General features: G+C 35.1%; 1 protein-coding gene across 1 annotated transcript in view; it reads right to left on the reverse strand.

The window, feature by feature from the left end:
* LOC144373347 (adhesion G-protein coupled receptor V1-like) overlaps positions 1-20,881 on the reverse strand; it is a 105,410-nt gene that overhangs the window by 43,470 nt on the left and 41,059 nt on the right. Inside the window, 10 exon segments of the mRNA XM_078036453.1 lie at positions 1,954-2,173; positions 2,654-2,855; positions 4,622-4,770; positions 6,862-7,100; positions 7,363-7,548; positions 7,757-7,895; positions 8,931-9,054; positions 10,137-10,254; positions 17,361-17,522; positions 20,601-20,780. Coding sequence (XP_077892579.1) covers positions 1,954-2,173; positions 2,654-2,855; positions 4,622-4,770; positions 6,862-7,100; positions 7,363-7,548; positions 7,757-7,895; positions 8,931-9,054; positions 10,137-10,254; positions 17,361-17,522; positions 20,601-20,780 — 1,719 coding nt within the window.

The following is a 20,881-nucleotide window of genomic DNA, read 5'->3' on the forward strand; positions in this document are numbered from 1 at the left end:
GTAAAATGAACAGAAATCTTCATAAGTTGTTACAAGTAACAAATTTTCACATTATAATAAATGTATTTTTAAATTTCAATAATTCCAAATTTCATATTTTTCATATCAACTATGAAGGAAAAAAACAGGGCACTTGTTTTTGCTTGTCACTTGATCTTCCAACAACACTATATGCTATCTTTCTTGGCTTGTATGGTACTTACAGGGCACATGCCTTCCTGGTTTTCTTCTTCCTTTACTTTCAGTCTTCTTTGCTAGCTCTCTGCTCTGAATGCTAAATTTCAGAAGCCCAGGGCTCAGCTACATACTTTCCACATCACTATCTACACTCTTTGATCTCAAGGTTTCAAACAACTCTCTGAGTGTCAGTGCATTCCTAGTCTGTGCCGCAGCCCTGACCACACGCTGTGCATGCACTCACACACTCCCCTGCCTACTTGACTCCTCCACTGGCATGTCAACTAGTATCTCAAATTAACATGGTAAAACAGAACTCCTGATTCACCCCCAAACTTCTGAATATCAGTAAACAGTACTATTTAGCCAATTGTTCAAACTAAAATTCTAGAAGGTATCCTTGATTCCTCTCTTTCTCTCAGTCTCCAATTTGAACCCAGTGAATTTTCCTCCAAAACACACTCAATATCTATTCACTGATCATCTCTTTCCACCACCATTTCTGCAGAGGGCAATAGCCTCCTAACTTAATCCTGGTGCTTCTACACTGCTTCAATGGCAAACCACTTTCCTAACAGTAGTCAGTGTGAGATGCTTTCGATGACAATCCATGACATTATTCCCATTCTTAAGTCTCTGTAATAGCATCCTATTTTCAACTAGAACTGATCTTTCACCTGGAAAAGGAGATTCTATGTGATTAAATACCTATTGAGCCCTCTAATCTATCTTGTACTCTTGTACCATTATTTGCAAGCCCTGACCACTGGGACCTCTCCTAACTCACATCAGGCTATGTCTCTGCAGGACTCCCACATACTTAACTCTCTAACAATTACATGCCCTCAGCCTTCAGCTTCAACATCATATCCTCAACATCCAATTAAAGGTAGCCAGCAGCCAGGCGTGGTGGAACAAGCCTGTGATCCCAGCTAGTTAGGAGGCTAAAGAGGATGTTTGCAAGTTCAAGGCCAAAATCTTAGCAAAATCCATTTCAAAATGAAAAAATAATAAAGGGCTCAGGTAAAGTTCAATGATAGAGTGTCCTAAGTTCAGCCTCCAGTGCCACACAAAAAAGAAAAGTAGACAGCCGGTCATTCACAAATTTATCTCCCAATTTTATAAACAGAGCCTTAATTGTAATCAGATAATGTGTTTTTACTAATTTTATTATTGTTTAATGATGTTTTCTAAAGTGAGCACTCTGTAAGAACACATAAGAGATCTAATTCACAAATATATTCTTAGTACTTAAAACAGGATCAGCACCTAGAAATCTCCCAATAAATATTTGTTGAAGCTGGGCATAGAAGCATATGCCTATAATCCCAGTGGCTCTTAAGAGGATGCGCAGGAGGATCACGAGTTCAAAGACAACCTCAGCAACTTAGCAAGGCACTAAGCAACTCAATGATACACTGTCTCTAAATAAAACACGCCAAAGGGCTGGGGATGTGGTTCAGTGATTCAGTGCCCCTGAGTTCAATCCCTGGTACCGGGAAAGAAAAAACACATAAAAATAAAAAATATTTGTTGAAGTTATTAATTTAAACAGAATCATTAACTTGCTCTCAAGAATTCCTTGAGGATAGATGTATGTCCAATACACTTTTATGTACTTAATCTTATCCAGAAACCATTTTACCCATACAAAGTAATTAATAAATACTATTTATTGATTGTGAATAAGCATATATATTTGGAGAAGAAAATCTAAAATTATATACAATCTATCAAAAATTATTTTTAAAACCAAAAAAAAAAGAATAACTCTACCTGAATCTCCCCTAAGAGTCTTCCAGTTCTTTTGAGGACCAAGGATAAAATCATTGTGGAATTGGGGTTAGGAACAGAAATGTTGCTTTGATTGAGAAATCTTATAGTGCTAAATGGAGATTCACTCTTGGTTATGGTGATTCTGCTCACTAGGTGGCGCCCAAGGATCGCTCCACCAGTAGCTCCAGTGAGAAGAATTTCAAAAGGCTCCTCAAATTCACTGCATAGCGAGAAGGAGCAATTCTGGGTCTAAACATATTAAAATGCTTGTAAAATCCAAATAACTAGTCATTTTCCAAATTGATCATACATATTCAAGGCACAGTAGTCAGACTCCAAATGGACGAAGAGGGTGCTTAACTGAAAGCATGAATGGTCAGCATCAATATTACATAACCTGGGACAGTTATTAGACTTTCCTCCTCTCTTTTCAGTTGCTTAAGGCTTAAGGCAGTGTACTGAAGGATGTTTCCACATTCTGATTAGAGTTTTTAAGTCTCCAGAAATAGAAATTATCTCTCCTATTTGAAAGGAAACACATACACAATGATGGTCCCTGGACCCCTTTCCCTATGCCCAACATCCCCTAAAGTCTTTCATCTGCTCTTTCTCAATGGGGACATGTATTATGGGTGCATGTTAGAGTCAGATCTCAATATCATGTTTTATGTGGGCCCGCACAGTTTCCTGGATTACCAACCTTTCACTGCCATCAGTGATGGAGACATTTATAAAACTTAAGTTCTGTCCATGCTAAAAGGTGACTGAACTGCTGTGCAGCATATAACTGACGCCCCCTGGAACAGCAGAGGAGCTCTGGGTGATGACATCAGCAGTCACGATGCCATAAGTTCCATGCAGCCTCACCACTGGGATCACAGTTGCTCAAACATACTCCTCCACTGTAAGGGGAACTGGGAGTTAACTGGTACACCGGAAAAAGCAACCAACTTTTATATGATTCAGACAAATTAAACTAGGTAACTAAACATAATGTGACAAGGCAAGCTATCACTTTAAAAACGATTAGTGAAAATTTCATGACTCTTTTTTTTTTTTTTAGGAATAATGTAGTTCACTAGATGTTGAAAGTTATAGTGAACAGTAAAGGTTAGAATCCACACAACCTATTTAGTCATTAGTATAGGCATTTCTTCTCTGTGTACCATGTACAAACATAAAGACTTGGTTTATAAGACAATGTTAGCTGGACTTAAGAAACTTCAAATTTATATATGGATTACAAATTTTATATGGATTAGTTCTAAATAGTTTGTTTAAAGATAATAATATAAATAAATAAAATGTATGCTACTTATATGAATACTTAAAAAATCTACATAAAAATTCTGTTATGGTTTCAGGTCCTTTAAAGTATACTGTGAATATGAAAATGCAACCTCAATGCTTGATTTCAATTTAAAAATTAATTTTAAAATCTTTATTTCTACTTGAGCTCTACTAACCTCAATATATTAAAATATCATTTCATATAGTTCACATATCTAGGGATAAATAAGAGTGCACTTACATAAAAAACTATATATAGAGAGGTATTACCCCATGATTCCTGAAAAGAGAGTGAATCAAAATTAAGAAACGGAAAAAATAGTCAAAATACTATTTCTTTCTTCATGCAAAAATTCAACACAACTTTTACTAGTTGTAGACTAAAGTTCAGAAAATTGTAATATCTTGCATGATTTACCCATAAAAGTCATTATTAACCAATTCCTTAAATTATTTTTTGTTGAACTTTAAAAATGTCGAGATAACCAAAGAATTTTGACAGAAACAATGGAGCCAACAAATTACTTGCCCAAGATAGATAACATGTTAATTTTTCAGATTAAATAGCATTTTTATTTGTTATTTTCAGATATACATGACAGTAGAGTGTATTTTGACATGTTATACATACACGGAGTATAACTTATTCTAATTAGGATCCCATTTTTGTGGTTGTATATGATGTGGAGTTCACTGGTCGTGTCTTCATATATGAATATAAGAAAATTATGTCTGATTCATTCTACTGTCTTTCCTATTACCATTTCCCCTCCCTTCCCTTCATTCCCCTTATATTCTTCCTTTGAATAAAACCATTTCCTAGAAAGGGAGCTTTCTCTTTCTCCCTAGAAAGGGATATAGCCATAATTCTCTGTACTCTTTTTCTATAGAAGGGAACTTCTACAAAGGGAAAGTGATACTCAAACTACTTCCAAAAATAGGATCAAGATCCAGACACTACCTCCACCTGCACCAATAACAAAGTCATTTCAAAGGTAATTATTCACTAAAAAGTGAATATTCACTAATTTCTTATGACATAGGAAATTAAATAATTTAGAGAAGTTTTCATTAAAATGTTTAAAACTGAAACATTTTAATAATCCTAAGGTTAAGTATAATTTTTTTTCTACAATTACTTATTTTTAACCATTTGGCTTTGCCATACACAGAATGGTTCAAGACTTCATATTGATAATTAAAAACATTTTCAAAATTAGTAAGTATAAAAATATAAAGGTATATATGTGTGTGCACACACACATATACACCAAACCAAGAAAATTTTACATATGCAAATTCAAACTGAATACTATGTTCAGGTACTTTCTAATTGAGAAGATGGTGGAAAACATACAAGTAAGCCACTTGGACTTACCTTTGAAAGTAGTATACTTAGGGTAAAATTCAATAATTCCCTCTGCATTATCATTTTTCATTATTATGATTCGAACAACAGAGGTGTTTCCTATTTCAGGAGGTTGATCTATCTGAAGTCCATTTTCTTGGATGATAAAATCATATCCTCTTTGGAAAGTCATAAAAAATAAAATTTTAAAACACAAAAAATAAATAACAAATACATAATTGCTTAGCATGAATTGAAAGATCCTTTGGGATCTTTTAGCTCCTATAACTTAGCTCTATTAAGTATTGTAATACTTTTAAGGATACTCAACACTAAGGTACTCCTTTTTTTTAATGATGTTTTGAAAAGATTTCTGTGCTTCTCCCAATTACTGGCACCTTCATGAAACCAAAACTAATATAAAATCACTAAACTTGGGCAATGTGAACATGGTAAATCTATTAGAAAATTTGGAAGCAACTGAAATAAGACAAACCTCTGGAGATCACTTCTGAGCACATGTATAGTAATGAGCCTTGGGCACTCAGAGAGTAAACCAGGTAGGGGTGAGGTTTACATTGCTAGGTTACAAGAGTTGCTTTAAAAATATAAGGAGTATCTTTTTGTTAATTAAATTTCAAGTTAAACCATCAAGATTTAAGAAAATATTTTAATGAAATTATAATTCCTCTATATTGAGGGCAGTTTACTTATATAATAACATTTCTACAAAAGACATATTTTAAGATAGATGTTATTCTCATGGAACAGGCTTTGACTTACAGGGCTTTATGACACTTTATTTTCTAAAGATAAAAAAATGACAGTGAATGATTTTAGTCCTTACAATTCTCAAATTCTGTTTACCTGATATTTATCACCTACCTTGTACTGAAAATTGAAAAGTGGTAAATAAATATTTTGTATTAGGCAAAATTGGAAAACTGAGGATTAAAATATTAAATGATAATAGTAACTATTATCAGTACTCTGAGATGGGTTGTAAATTAGCTGATTACCATACACTAGTATCAAAGTAGTAGTAATTCTAGTGAGTAGGCAACAAGGAAAAAACACTGTGCTATACTACTTTCTTTTTCAGATCAAAGGAAGTCCAGAAATTTATCTGGAAGGACACACTTCTTTCCCAGAATTAAACTTAAGTAGAAACTACTTTTTTAAAAAGCCAAGAAGGCAAAAATATTTAAGTCCCCTTATAATCAATCAATAACACACATATGATCTCACATTTAATTAGCTATTTCTTCCAAAATGAACTTATTCGATTCAAGGGGTGACCAGTTTGACTTTTAACATATTTAATATGTATAGAAATTCATTCCCATTGCCAGTCACTGAATCATTTCTGGGAAATTAAAGATTTGAATTGTAAGTAAACACAAAACATTTTTCCCCCAGCTAGGATGATGTACCCTCTACTTAAGTCACTGAGAGAGAAATATTTTGGTTTAAAAAGTTTTTAAAGCACAAAATTATGTAACAAATGTAAAACTATTTTCATATACAAAAAAAATTGTTCCAGATTCCTATAAACACAAAAGCTATTCTAGTGGAAGAACCCCCTTTGTGTCCTTTGTAAGCTGTGCAGAGGAGAGGAGCTTGCAAAGCTGCTGAACCTGTGAGCTGTTCAACCATGGGTACTCAAGTATGTGCTAAGGGTGTTTTCCATCTCATCAACTGAGCCAGTTCCATGAAAACAGAGAATGAAAGAGACTCATGATGGTTAAATTTTCATCTTCACTAAAAACATATTGCACATTAATGGCCAACCATCTTCCACTCAAAAATTTCCCCACTTTAAAACTGATGTTGGGCACCACCCATAAGAAAACAATATAGCTTTCAGATACACAATGAAAGATGCCCCTCCCTCCAGTTCTTTCTCAGGCACAGAAATAGCAGGAAGCAAATTCTGCCACCCCAGCAGACCTGTGACCTAGAGAACAGTTAGGATCTCTCCTCACCAGATTACTAGACACAGTGTCATGCTCATTCCCTGCCTGCTCTGAATGAATTCACAGATCAGAGCCACATACTCTGTACATTCAAAAGAAAAATTAAAATTCAGAAAAGTGCAAATAATAACACCTAGTCTTTTTCATAATTTCCCTTCTATGAGCTGTTGGAACATCACATAGGTTGAAAAACAGCAAGAAAAGAATAGTTGTACGCCTCAGTATTGGTGTCTACACATGTAGCTTTATTCATTCTCTCTCCCTCTTTTTTACTCATTTCCTGTTTTTCTTTACCTTCCCTGGAGTTCCACCTTTAGAATTGCTACAGAAAATTCTTCAGGGCCTTCAGGATGGTCGTCATCAAGGATTTCAACAAGCAGACTCTTCACCGTCTCTGTCTCTATGGCTTCAAAGAGGAGCTCTCCTGATGCAGAAACAAAATCTGAGCCAGCATCTGCTGTCCCGCTCACAGTCTTGTACCAGAGTCTCACCAGGCCAAAATATCCACCCGAACGGATGATCATGACATTAGCCTAGGCAAAAAGCATTTTCTCATTTGATTTGTATGTCTAATCTACCAGACAACATTATCACTAATTAAAGACTATTTACCAGGATTATGTCGAAATTAAACATGAATTTATAAAGTATATGCTATATGTTAAAATAATGTTAGGAGCAATTTAATGTGTTTGTGAAAAACTTTAGACTATGAACAAGGGAATACTTTTAAAAAGCATTCACAACATCAAAAACAAAAATAATATTAATATTTTTAAGTAAGTCACACCATACCCCCAGTGCTTCCTCTGATACTCGAAGCTGCACCTGTGAAAAGGAAAATCGGCCATAGGGAAAGTCACTGGCCACCACAGTGATGTTGGCCATGCTTCTGGAGCGACTCAGCACTCCTCCCTCGCTGACTTCAGTGAGCTGATACTCATAGAAAGACTTTTCCTCAGGAATATTATCATTCAAAGCCTAGAGAAGGATGAAAACAATCATTAACAGTAAAATCTGTAAAACTTAAACATTCCTTTTACATATAAAGCAGCAACAGATTCTGCAGTATTACCAACCTCCTCATGGCCCACCCCAACACCACACGCACACACACACACACACACACACACACACACACACACACACACACAGAGTGAAGGGCATAATAAGCCAGCAACATTGATACCTGTATCACTACAATGGCTGCAGACTGTCCATCTCACATTGTCAGTTTTCCTGACGTTTGAGCAAATACCCCCACAGAAGGAGGGATGATTCTCCAGAACACTGTGACCTCTCCCCAGATTGCTGGGCCCCGAACAAGGCTACAACAATACAAAAATGTATATTCAATACATTTTGATTGCTGGTACTTTTCCTAAATGTTTACTGAATCTTTCAACAGTAACCAATTTTCATTTATTTCAAGAACTTAATACTTTTAAATAAACTTGTCTATCAATTATAAACTGCAAGAAAGTACTTAGAAAATATTGAGCTAGTGTAGTGTCAATGTATGACAAGCATATTGGCAAAAACTGAACATTAATAGTGGGAGGGAATAAAAAGAAGTTGTTACAGATTTTTAATACATAGGGCATAAAATATGAATAGCCTAACAAACTTCTCCAAAGAATAATAAACACTTCATACATGTGCATACTAATGTAAAAGGATAAATAATCATCTTTGGATAACTAACCCAAAGATAAAATATTGAGTCAAGGGCTGGGGATGTGGCTCAGCGGTAGCGCACTCGCCTGGCATGCGTGCGGCCCGGGTTCGATCCTCAGCACCACATACAAACAAAGATGTTGTGCCGCCGATAACTAAAAAATAAAATAGTTAAAAAAAAATATTGAGTCAAATCTGGCCACTTCATTGATGGCTGCCACCTCTATTCCTCATGAGAAATTTTGAGAGAAACAGACATTCCTATGATCATACTAATTCAGTTATATGATAAGTCCTGACATTGTAACACTTAGAATAAAAAATCTTTGACCTTGATGTTTTTTTAAAAGATGGTTTCCAGCTAAGGCAAACATGCTAACAAAGATGGAATATATCTCCTATATTGCACATTTAGCTACAGAATAGGGCTGAAAGCATGGACTTTTGATCTCAACGCCAGGAGCTTTCCTTGGTGTAGGTTATGCAAATCATCCATTAGTCTGAAACTTTTTTGGGATCTAATTTCTATTTCAGTCTAAAAGGTGCAGCATTTCCAAATGATGCTACATTTATGTAAAATCATGATGCATGAACACTGTATATGCACTAAGAATGGTGTACTACGACTAATCCTTTAAACAATGTCATAACCCCGTAGAAGCAAAGAAAAATCTTGAAACTCTTACCTGATGATAGCAGTACCATTATATTTAGCTGAAGGCTCCCCGATGAGGACATGCCTAAATGATGGAGCTATCCCAACTTCTCCTGGCGCTCCCCTTTCTCCCAGAATGATTATTGATGCACTACCTAAGTTGATGATGACACATAACACAAAAGGATAACTACCCAAAATACATACAGTAATGCTAGAATTTTCCTGACCACAGATTTTGCTTTTTGTCACAGACCCATGAATAGGATGGAGTTTTGATAGCAAAAAAGACATGTAACAATACAAAGTTTTTATAATTAAACTCTGGGCCATTTTTTACTGTGATTATTGTTGATAGAACACACAACAAAAATTTTCTTGAAACATTCTCTACTGATCCAAGTAACAAGTCATCACAGGAACCATATGATGCCTGTTTCTGAAGTGTCAAAATACGTAGTTTCTAGTTTCAGATGAAAACAGGTAAACACTACATATCAAACATAATGTGTTAGTTTAAAACAATGTTGAATTATAAAAATAATATGTTTCCAAATTTAGGAAATCAAAACCATTATTAATATTTCAAATAAATAATTCCAAACTTACATAAGACAAGCACATCAGAGCACATATGGAGCATGCATGAGGCCCTGGGCTTCATTCCCAGCAGAAAGAAAAGAAAAGGAAAGGAAAGGAAAGGAAAGGAAAGGAAAGGAAAGGAAAGGAAAGGAAAGGAAAGGAAAGGAAAGGAAAGGAAAGGAAAGGAAAGGAAAGGAAAGGAAAGGAAAGGAAAGGAAAGGAAAGAAAAGAAAGAAAGCACATGACAAAAATGGGATTACATTGAGCATGTTGTTCTGAAACCTACTTTATTACCATAACAATTATTCATTTTCAATGTAGTTGTTTCTCTGCCACATCATTTTGAATGATTGCATAGCATTCTGCCACATTTAACCAGTCTCCTAATATCACATCATTTAGGAAGCTACCATAATTAATTTTATAATGTTGCTTCATAAAAATGTTTTATTTAAAAAGTCACAGCTGAGCAGTATGAAATCTGACCTGTCTTACCAACATGGGGTATTATAATGTTAATTTAAAAGTGTACTTACCTGAGTACATCTTTATGTTTTAGCAAAATTTTAGGAATTAGAAAACCTAACATTGCCTATCTATGTAACTACTAATTATCTGCTTTAATCTACTTTTTAATTTCTAAAATTTTTCTTACCTTTTGCGGGAGATATTTCTACCTCATCAATTGGTAACAGGTGAATTGTATAATGCCTGTCATTTTCCAGCATGGTGTCTTGCAGTGCATGCAATTCAATGGTCTTCTGAGACTCCATCTATAGCAAATGAGAAGAAAAATAAATCTTCCAGATTGACCAAAGTCAAACTTTGAGTGTTTTTATTAGCAGAATAAGGTTTATGCGTATAATCACTTTTTCAGTCCTTTCTGTTGCCTAGAATAAGGGTTGCATCTAGGGAGAATTATTATACAAAAAAGTCAACTCTAACTATAAATTCCATTTATGCTCTTAATAGGAAAAAATTTAAAAAATTAACTCATCTCTCATCTCCTAAATTTACTGAAAAATTTCAATACTGGAGTTCAATCTTTTAGAGGACAAATGGTTACATCATAATGTAAACTGTAAAAAGTCACAGATTTAATATCTGTAAGGGGAGTTGGCTCCATTCAAGAAGAAAAACAAGCAATGGATGACCTGAGATTATAGTCACAGCTGCAATCGATAGGCTAGAGACACTTGCTGTAGTTAATTATCACTGACATTCTTCTAATGGCCTATTGTCAATGTTAAGTTATCTCTGGCACCTTCCTGGTTAACAATAGTACCACAGGCAGCAATACAGGAGCCTAATTCATAAGGAAAATCTAGTGCTTCCATCCAGGAACCTGGAATTTTATATACACATTTCAAGGTTTTTTTTTTTAATCTTCACCTTTCAGATTTTGTTTTCCTTTGTTCTTATATGTTCCACTTGTTTCTTGCTGAATGCATCCTGTTTTCTTATAATTTTTTCCCCTTGTTGTTAAAACACAGGAATCCTATTTGTTTGTTTGTTTGTTTTTGAGATGAGGTTTCAAGGTCTTGCTATGTTGCCCAGGCTAGTTTTGAACTCCTGGGTTCAACAGAACTTCTCACCTCAGCTTCCCAAGTAGATGGAACTACCTATGCATACCACCATGCTTGGCACAGACTATTACTGATTTTATGTTTCATTCTTTTTGTTTTTGTCCTGAATCTTAGGAGCACATTTTGTATTGATCCTCTTCTGGTCTTCAGCCTTCAGCACTATTTCCATTGGACAATGGATGGCCTTTTATTTCTATTTAGTCTTTGTCCTTTATCTGTCCATTTCTTTTGTTCATTTTATTTTGCTTTTTGGCACTGGGGATTTGAACTCAGGGATACTTTACCATTAAGCTACGTCAGCAGCACTTTTTAAATTTTTGAGAAATCGGTCTCCTAAGTTTCTGAGGCTGGCCTTGAATTTGGTGATCCTTCTGCCTCAGGCTCCCAAGTAGCTGAGATTATAGTTGTGCACCACCATGCCCTGTTTGTTGTTTCTGACCTGGGGTCTCACTATTTTGCCCAGGCTGGTCTTCTGAGTTCAAGTGTTCCTTTCATCTCAGCCTTCAGAGTAGCTGGGATTACAGGTGCTCACCAAAGTACCTGGCTTCTGCCCTTTAAATACCATTTTTCAAATCCGTCCTCATCCTGTCACTCACTCTTAAATGCATTGTTTCTGCTTCTTAATTTTTCTTTCAGTATATACTATTAAAGTCATCCACATTTCTGCATGCAGATTTAATTTAACCTTTTAATTGGTGTGGACAGTCCACTGTTTGCATTTACAATATTTTCAACATTTATCTAATAAGGACTATTAACTGTTGTAAATAATATTACCACGAACATTCTTCTACATGCTTCTTTGTATTTACAGTAATTTCTCTGAGGTGCTATTGGTTGAAAATATAGTTAGCGCTCATAATTTTTGTAATCCCTATTTACACATTTGCCTGCTCAACCAGTTTTTTTTTTGTAACCCCAGAATCAGTGTTCAGGCACTTTTATGGTCATTTGCAGAGATGTGCACACTGGCAAAAACTCTGAGTCATTTTAACATATTTTTCATTTTAAATAAGCACTGCAACTCAGACTTGAATAGCTTTTCTAACACAAAACAATATTTTCTCCTTATAACATATCATAAACTCCTTGTTGAAGACTGAAGATTTCAGCTCTACACTTGGAGGCCATTTAAAACAGTGAATTCCCCAACAGAAAATTAAAATGGAAATGAAATGGAAATACATTGACAATGACAAAGACATCTGTTTACATTATGAGAGTGGAAACAAGAAAAGTCACGTCTTGTTCTACCTCAGGTGGGAATGTGCTCATTGGGCGAAGCTTATTTTCCACCACTATTTGTGTGTCCACAAATGACTGTGAGAGAAGCAAGAGTACTGATTTGGAGATTTACAAATAAATTTTAGTCAACAGGCAAATTCACAAATGTAGCGTTGTGGATAATGATCAACATGCATCATAAGAATCAAGAAGAATCATTACACAGTTATGTTGCCACCCACCTTACTACTCTAGATATAAGGCAGTTTCCATGTGGTATGATCTCCATTTCTCAAAAAAATTGACAAGAAGTAATAGGAAAAACCACTGACAGGTGATTACAAGTAGCAAATGCCAATGTTTTTGGAACACTAGTTACAAAATATAAATGTTCTGGGATAAAAGGTGATGGGGAAGTTTCATGGGGAAATATATTTAGAAGAGTTTCTCTATTAGAGATTCAAAATGTATGCAAGTAATTTTTTAATTGCACCAGGAAAGCTTTCTTAATTCAGTTTGGAGTTTCCCAACTCTATTTGAACACTCAATCTTTTAGAGCAATTATTATTCTGCAGAACAGCAGTACAGAGCAGTGGTTCAAGAAATGCTACTACAAACTACATTAGGAAAACAAAAACAGTTTCTCAGCTTTTTGAAATTTGAAGCCATTAATTTTTGATCATACAATGTAGAAAAAAGTTGAGCTTTACTGTATTAAGTTGAGGTATCAACTTGATATTTTATTGGAATTTTTCTAAATGACTTTAAAACTATTTTAAAGGTTTTTGGAAAGCATTTTCTAAGTGTTAGGGGGTTGGTTAGCCTCTTTCCAACCATAACATCATGTAATCCTTATAGTCTTTATTCAAGTTCAGCATTACTTATCCTTGGTTTGCATTAGAAAACCAAATGTGAGAAGAATTAATGAACTTTCCTGGAATCACATGCTAGCAAATGGAAGAGTTAAGATTTGAATCAAAGTTAACTAGCTATGGACTCTACATCGTTTTTTTTCGGTGGCTACTCCCAGTATCACAAGAGAATTAAGACTATAAAGTGAGTAAAGTAGATGAGTATAGGTGACAGAAAACTGCAACAGCACATAAATCCTTGAGAAAGTGGAACTAGGGAAAAGAGAACACTGAGCAAGAAATGTAAAATGCAGAGAAACAAATAAGAAATACCAGAACTATAAAAGCCATGGTGAAACAGAGGACTCTCAAAGAAAGGTGTAAGTATCAAATACTGACAGGAATCAATGCAGTGGAAAATATATAACCAATTCTTCAGTGGAGTTAATTTGCATTAGTATGAAAAATAAATGCTTAAGATAAATTCTAAAGTAAAAAGAGCAAGTTACAGAACAGATTGCAGACTGAAATTCCATTTGTGTAAGAATAAGATACATATGCTTGAATATGCACAGAAAAAAAATTGAAATGCCATATAAGAAACTGTCAATAGTGGTTACCTCTGGTAAGTAGTAAAGCAAGATCTAGGAGAATTCATGGGGATTTTACTCTTTTCACATCCATCTGTATTGATTGAGGTTTACATGAAGACACATATTTTTATAACAAATTAAAATATAAAGATGGATGGAAGGGACTTCTAAGTTAAACTGGCAGCAGGCTGATTGGGGGAGATGCACCTTCTTCAAATGCATATATAGACACCATAAGGGACCTATACTGACAACAAAGGAAAAAGAAAGTGAGAAAAGGTTTCTAAATTCAAGGCATAATTTTCTCTTATAGAGGTTTCAATCTAGGGTTGACTAAATGGCACATATACATTCCCCAGCCTGAACATAAATAACATGGAGAACCAGAGGATTAAGACCATTTGCTGAGGTCTCTGAACTCCAGGCCACAGAGACTACACCTACCACAATAACTGGCTGCCATAAAATGCAAAGCTGTTGTGGTCCTACTCTCCTCAGCTCTTCCTCTTCACATCAATTCTGATCCTACAATTTACATTATGCATAGAGTGAATGAGATGGGAGTGATGTGTTACATCCCAGGAATTACACACTTCACGTGAGTACACTTAATAAGGTCCCAAGCATAAATGCACATTTTCCTAGAAGTCCTAACAACATTTAAAAAGTGAATATATTGGATCTGAAGTAACTTTCCTATGTTCATACATGAATACACCACTATGTACAACCACAAGAATGGGATCCTGAATAAGTTATACTGCATATATGTATAATAAGTCAAAATACACTCTGCTGTCATGTGTATCTAAAAAGAAAAAATAAAAATGAAAAAAAGTTCATCTATTACAAAATAGGTACAAGTAACACTAAAGAGAACTGCATGAGTGAAGAGATGAAAAATAAGAGATGTTATTTAAGAATAACAATGTCAAAAAATGTAATTAAAAAAAAAAAACATTCCCCAGAAGCAACAAACAGTAGGATCCAAGCTGCAGAAAATTTTATCAGCGATATACAGAATAAGTTGGGATTTTTAAAATCAGAATGCAAAGGAAAAGGTGGAGATAAAAATTATTTGTGTCACAGTGATGTCTCAGAGCATTAAATTTAGTCTCTCTGTGTGTTTCCTTTCCTTTGTTCTTTATTCAGGGGCAATTTTACTTCTTCCAGGCTACGTTGAAAGCAAAGTTTCTAGGAAACTATTGAGCTAAAGGGAAATACAAGATAGGGAAGAAATAATAGTATTCTTGGGATTGAAATCTTTTGAAGAGGTAGGAAGGAAGCAGGAATGGGTAGAGGGAAAAGAACCAAAATTAGCAGAAAAATTACACTTATTCAGAGAAGACCAAGGGAAAACAGTAGGAGAGATTCTCAGAGCAAGCTTTTCTTGAGCATGGCTCTACCCCAGATCTCCATGTAGATTTTCTGATGTCCAGTGAGATCTTATCCCATCAAGAAAGGACTCATTACCCCATGTGCTGGGAGTATTTCAGACAGACAACTCTCATCTTCAGGCTTCTTTGGAAATTGGCTCATCTGAAGAAATACCTCTCCTGTAGGTCAGATCCTCTTTCTGGCATAGTTCACTCGTGGTGACTTACACAACACAAAAGTATGAAACTCAACGCTTCTAAAACTCAGGAAAACTTTGAATTGTTAGTCCCTTTTGAAGGCAAGCTATAGTGTGTGGTAGTGTCAGTTCAAAACTCCATCATAGCTTGCCTTCAACCCTGCACAATGCTGCTGCTTCTACTTGAACAGATGTTGATCTAAGGAGTACTCTCTCCAAAACCTTTAGGCCCTGAATCTCATAACTTTCTCACCAGGAAAGACCTACTGACATATCATCTGTGGACATTCATCAGTCCTGGAGGCTTGCACACTTCTGTAATAATATGAGGCTCAGATATCCTTCATGCAGAAAGACATAGTCAGAAGTGACTTCTCTAGTGCCAAGAAAGAACTGAAAAGATCACAAAGAGAATTTCCCTGTAAGTAGGGGAAGAGTAACTCTCACAGTCATTGGTACATTTTAAGGCAGTCCAGGAAGCTATTATACAGTTAACTGTGGTACCACTAGGGCTGCCCTGTAGACTAGTATCTCAATTGTCAAAGTGAGCATTGCTGTGAGAATTATTTGTGAAATTAGAGATCCACCTGTGTAGTAGTAGCCATAAGCAGGACCAGGAAAAGACTGCAGGGGTTGTCAAAACCAAATTAGAACCCCTGTCCTGTAGATATGGATACCTTAGAACTAGATATGCAAGAACAATGGTGCTGCTATACAATTGTACATAAAGGAAACTCAGCCTTCAACCTGTTTAAGACTGGTGACAATTAGCAAATAGGGTCAAATCCAGGAATAAATCCATCCTTCTTGAGGCTGTGCTCTGAAAAGGAATGGCTTTACCCAATAGGGGAAAATATAACATTATTTTCCATTTGGTATAGATGTTCAAAACCAGAAACCTTTTGTAATCACCTGAGAAGTACATCTAGCATTTGGAACCTGGTAACTAGAAAAATATGCCCTTTATTACCAAGGAAAACCTTCACAGAAATTCATGACTCATTTCTAAATTTTAAATTCTTTGTATGCTAGGTGAGAAATTTTCAGATCATAGCTAAGGTATGCAACCTAGATGTTTCCTGACTCACAGCTTATTAGATTCTGAGAAACAAAGGGATGCTATATCAGCAACACCTGAAATTTAATGCCATTAGAGCAACCAATACATCAAAAATGGTAATATTTAAGGAGCAAATAGTCTGTCAGAGGGCATCACTAATTAATTTATTATTCGCCTATTAGTATACCAAAAGAAAATTCTGTATTTCTTTCTTTGGTTGTGAAAGCTCTGAAGAAAAAAAAAAAGCACGACCCCTAGTTTCTGGTTCTACTAGTTGTAGAAACCAATCATATGGTCAAAGAGATCCTGTTCATTCATCAAAGTAAAGTAGACAGAACCTTTCACCTTCACTTGTTGTTGTAGAGGGCTGAGATACATACGAAAAGATTGTAATGGGCTTCCCATTCTTAAATTATGTATCTTGATTCAGTTTTCTGAGCAGCTATAATATCAATCTTTTTCTCAAAGTGTACAGGGATGTTAAAAATTTCAAGCATTTGTAAAGCTGAGACTATCTACGAGATTGTATTAATATGAGACACAATCAACCTATTCTCAGTATAAAAGTTTTGCATACTCAGAACTTTGCCTTTAGTCAGAGAAGGAACTGTAAGATGTTGGCTGTGGGATAGAAATAGAGTGTGAATTAACCAATCTGACAGCAGAATTGGGAGTTTTCTCCCTCTTTCTCTCTCAGAGAAGAATTTTTTAAACAATATCTTCATTTTATTTGTATGTAGTGTTGAGGATCGAACCCAGTGCCTCATGCATGCTAGGAGAGTGCTCTACCACTGAGCCACAACCCCAGCCCTCAGAGAAGAATATTTTTTCCCCACAGTGTAGGGAATTTCAAAATATTCCAGATGTATTAAATACTATCATATAAATTCACAGTAATATTATGCTAAGAGAAATTAGACAAAATTAGAGAAACTACAAATTATAAATATCAAATTAGAGAAATATAACAGGAGTCCTCATGCTGCCATTACCTCATCAAAATGAAGTGTCCCACTTAAAGGGCTGAGATTATCCTTAGCTTTCTCGTCTACAGTCCACCGAAGTCGGACGGCACCCTTTCCCCCTGGGGACCGAACAAATGTCAATGTCACATATGAATTGTCATCAGAAAACAGGGAATCATTGACCATTATCTGAAAGAAAGAAAATCCAGTAACATAAAAAGAATAACAGAAGAAAAAAACAGAATCTTCTTTTCACGATGACTGCAGTTTTCGAATTTAGAATTCAATTCATGAAATGTTACAATCATGGCAGAGAAAAATATTTCACCCCACTTCCTGTCCTTCTTAGACACTCAACAACATGGAATTTCCCATCTTCTCTTGCAACTAGATAGAGCCACTGAATTCTTGTGAGTAGATTATATCTAGGAGCAACATATGCTGCTGACACTCTGGCCATAAACTTCCACACAATCCTCCATATTCTCTCTTTTCCCATGTGTCAGGTGAATAGAGAGGATTCCTAGGACCTAAATGAGAGAAAGAAGGAGTCTGATACTTGAGTTATCAGTTAAAGACAAGGTATCCATAACAATTAGCCAACTAGGAATACTGGCATAGGACTCCTGTATAAATAATAATATTATGGGAAGGAACTAAGATTTAGGGTTTTTTGTAAAGGTGTTCAGGCTCCCCACATAATACAGACTTCAAACTGTCCTCTCAATTATCTGCAGTTTACCTACGTTAGTAAAAAGAGGTTTTTAGTTAAAAGAGATTTAACTTGATTTAAAGAGAGGAGATTCAATACATTCATTTGCCAGAATTTTTTTAAACAAGTCCTTATTAAAATAAGTAATTCAAATGAATTACATATGTTAACTCAGTGAAATAAAGTCTGAATTGAACCTACAATATCCACCTTCAGTGCAAATGCAAAATAACACAATGCTTCCATTTTTAAGGCAGATACAAACTTAACAAACATGAAATATAGGTTGGTTGGTTGGTTTTCCATGAGACTTTGCATTCAAACCAATAATAGAGATTTGGAGCTAACTGATATGTGTTGAATTTCCATTATTTGTCAGTTCTTCATACACTTTGCTTTTTTTAAGATTCACAGAAACTCAGAAATCAGATGTGTATGCATATTTGGCAAAAAGGGGGCCTGGAAAGTAGTTTGATATTTAGACTGATATTTACTAAGAAAGAAAAAAGAAAGGAATCCATTATAAATCAATTGTATACCTGTGATGGTTTTGATTCCACAGATATAACATTAGTTTGGGTTTCATATGTAGATTTCTGTAGATCTCTGATATTCCTAGTGTCTTGGCATATATACTGCATTATTCTATGAGCAGCTTATGAACTTTGACACATTAATACTAATCTTTCCTCAATATTCTTCAGTTCTCAGTCTAATCTGTGGCACAATTAATGCTAACAGAATGTTTACTATGTGTGCAATGTTGTATGTTTATATACATGTTAAAAGATAAACTCCATGTTATTGGGGACTTTCTCAATAAAAAAGATGGGATATAAGGAAAGCAGCTGGAAAGAGCTGCCAAGAAGCTATTCATTCTACACAATAAAAATAGCAACTGAGACTTAGTGTAAAGAAATCCCAGGTACATGAACTCATTTACTCCACATAACAGTTATGAGGAATTATACACTGCAGACTTAATAACCTGAATCTCACTTGTGAATCTCAAGACAAATTGGAAATTTAAGGCTATTTCGATAAGATGTTATTTCCAGGCATGATTCAATTAGGTTTAGAGCACAAAAGTTTATGTTAGCAGTTAAGATAAAATGAATAAGCAAAAATTACTTATGAATAGTAGCATAGCTTTATTTTCCATATAGGGAAGAGAAACTTAAAAACGCAATATCCAACATCCAACTCCAAAAGTGTGATGAACTCCAAAGCAAAAACATTAAGGTTTTACCACCTGAAGATTTCAACACTAAACCTGAAATTTTAACCTAAGCTCATAAGCTAATAGAGGAATTTTATTAAAAAATTAAGTTACTTATTCATACATATTAAAATATGCAAAGAATTCCACGTGGTTGAAAATACACAAAATATTAATGCTGTCTCTCTTAGGATACTAATATTATGGAAAATTTTACTCTCCTCTTTAAATTTGTTTTATTTTTTTCAGACTTTAATGCTGTCTGAGAGATAATCACAGCTATTCTTTTGCCAACCCATCACTCCTTGGAAACACTTGTGCAGTTTTTTGCCAAGGAAGAAAGAGAGTTTCATGGAGCCACAGCAAAACTGTGCTCTGTTCCTTTTATAGTTCCTATTTCCTAATGAAATTGAAATTTCATTGACCAAATCATTAGGTAATTATTAAGCTCTATTTTTATTCTGGAGTGTATGAAAAGCCCAGCTCTGAGAGGTAAGTTGTAGGTCTAGCCTTTCATGCACAGGACAGTAAAGACAAGGGGCAGTCAAGCAGTTTAATCACTGAAAATTATCCACAATGATCAAATATAAATGATTAAATAAAGGGAGTGATGACATATGTAATCAGGAAAGTTGCTAAGGATCTTTATGAATATTTCATCTGGGAATTTCCTTTAAAAGATAAAATCATAATAATTATGGCCCAGAGATCATGTAATAATAATAATTATGATAGAGTCATAGTACTTTCAGATGTGGTGATACTTTAATATTAGTTGCCAAGCTATGCCACACAAATATTTAATTCTTATGATTAACCAATCATAAGAATCTTTTTTTCCCTCCCTCAGAAGATGAACCAATAATAAGTGAACTCCCTCTTTCAGGTCTTGGAAGAAAACAGCCAAGTGAGAAGTGAGAAGTGAAAGGGAAAAACATGACAGCATACCAGAACTGAGGGAAAATTCCCTCATCAACTAAACCCATCCTGGGATGCCACATTCAGGCCATGACAGTCCTGTTATGTGGCCAGGATGGTGATCTGTAGAATAGACAGAAAATAAAAGGTATGGACAAAAAGTACTTCTTGTTCTAGTATACTCAATAAATAGGAAATCGCATTCCCTCTGTAATTGTCCGGTGTTAGGAGCTCACATTATATGAAGCTGTATGTATATGTTGGAGGATTGGCCCCTAAATTAACAGCAAACTCAAAAGATAATTGAAGAGAGATTTGTAAAGGAAGAGTAATGAAGAATTTCAAAACAAAAGTAACAGACACTTTTCTACTTAAAACTATATGAGAATTTCACACTCCCCTGATATATTTAACTTACAGTCTGTTTTTCAAATCCAAATACTCCAAGTGGAGAATCATTCTGTGGAATAATTACAGTTACCACAACATCATCCCCCAGTCTGCCACCTCCAGCCACATGGATTAAGGAAATATTGAACAACTCCTTGAGTTCAACCTCAGCATCATCAATTATGGTGATTTGTATCATTGCAGTAACCTACAAAAGAAAGGAAAAAAAGGAGAGAGGAAGAGAAAAATAGAGATAGGAAGGAAGAGAGGGAGAGGAGGGGAAGGAAATATTGCAATAATTTTTCATTA

The sequence above is a fragment of the Ictidomys tridecemlineatus genome, unplaced genomic scaffold (assembly GCF_052094955.1).
Source record: "Ictidomys tridecemlineatus isolate mIctTri1 unplaced genomic scaffold, mIctTri1.hap1 Scaffold_36, whole genome shotgun sequence".
Taxonomy (NCBI): domain Eukaryota; kingdom Metazoa; phylum Chordata; class Mammalia; order Rodentia; family Sciuridae; genus Ictidomys; species Ictidomys tridecemlineatus.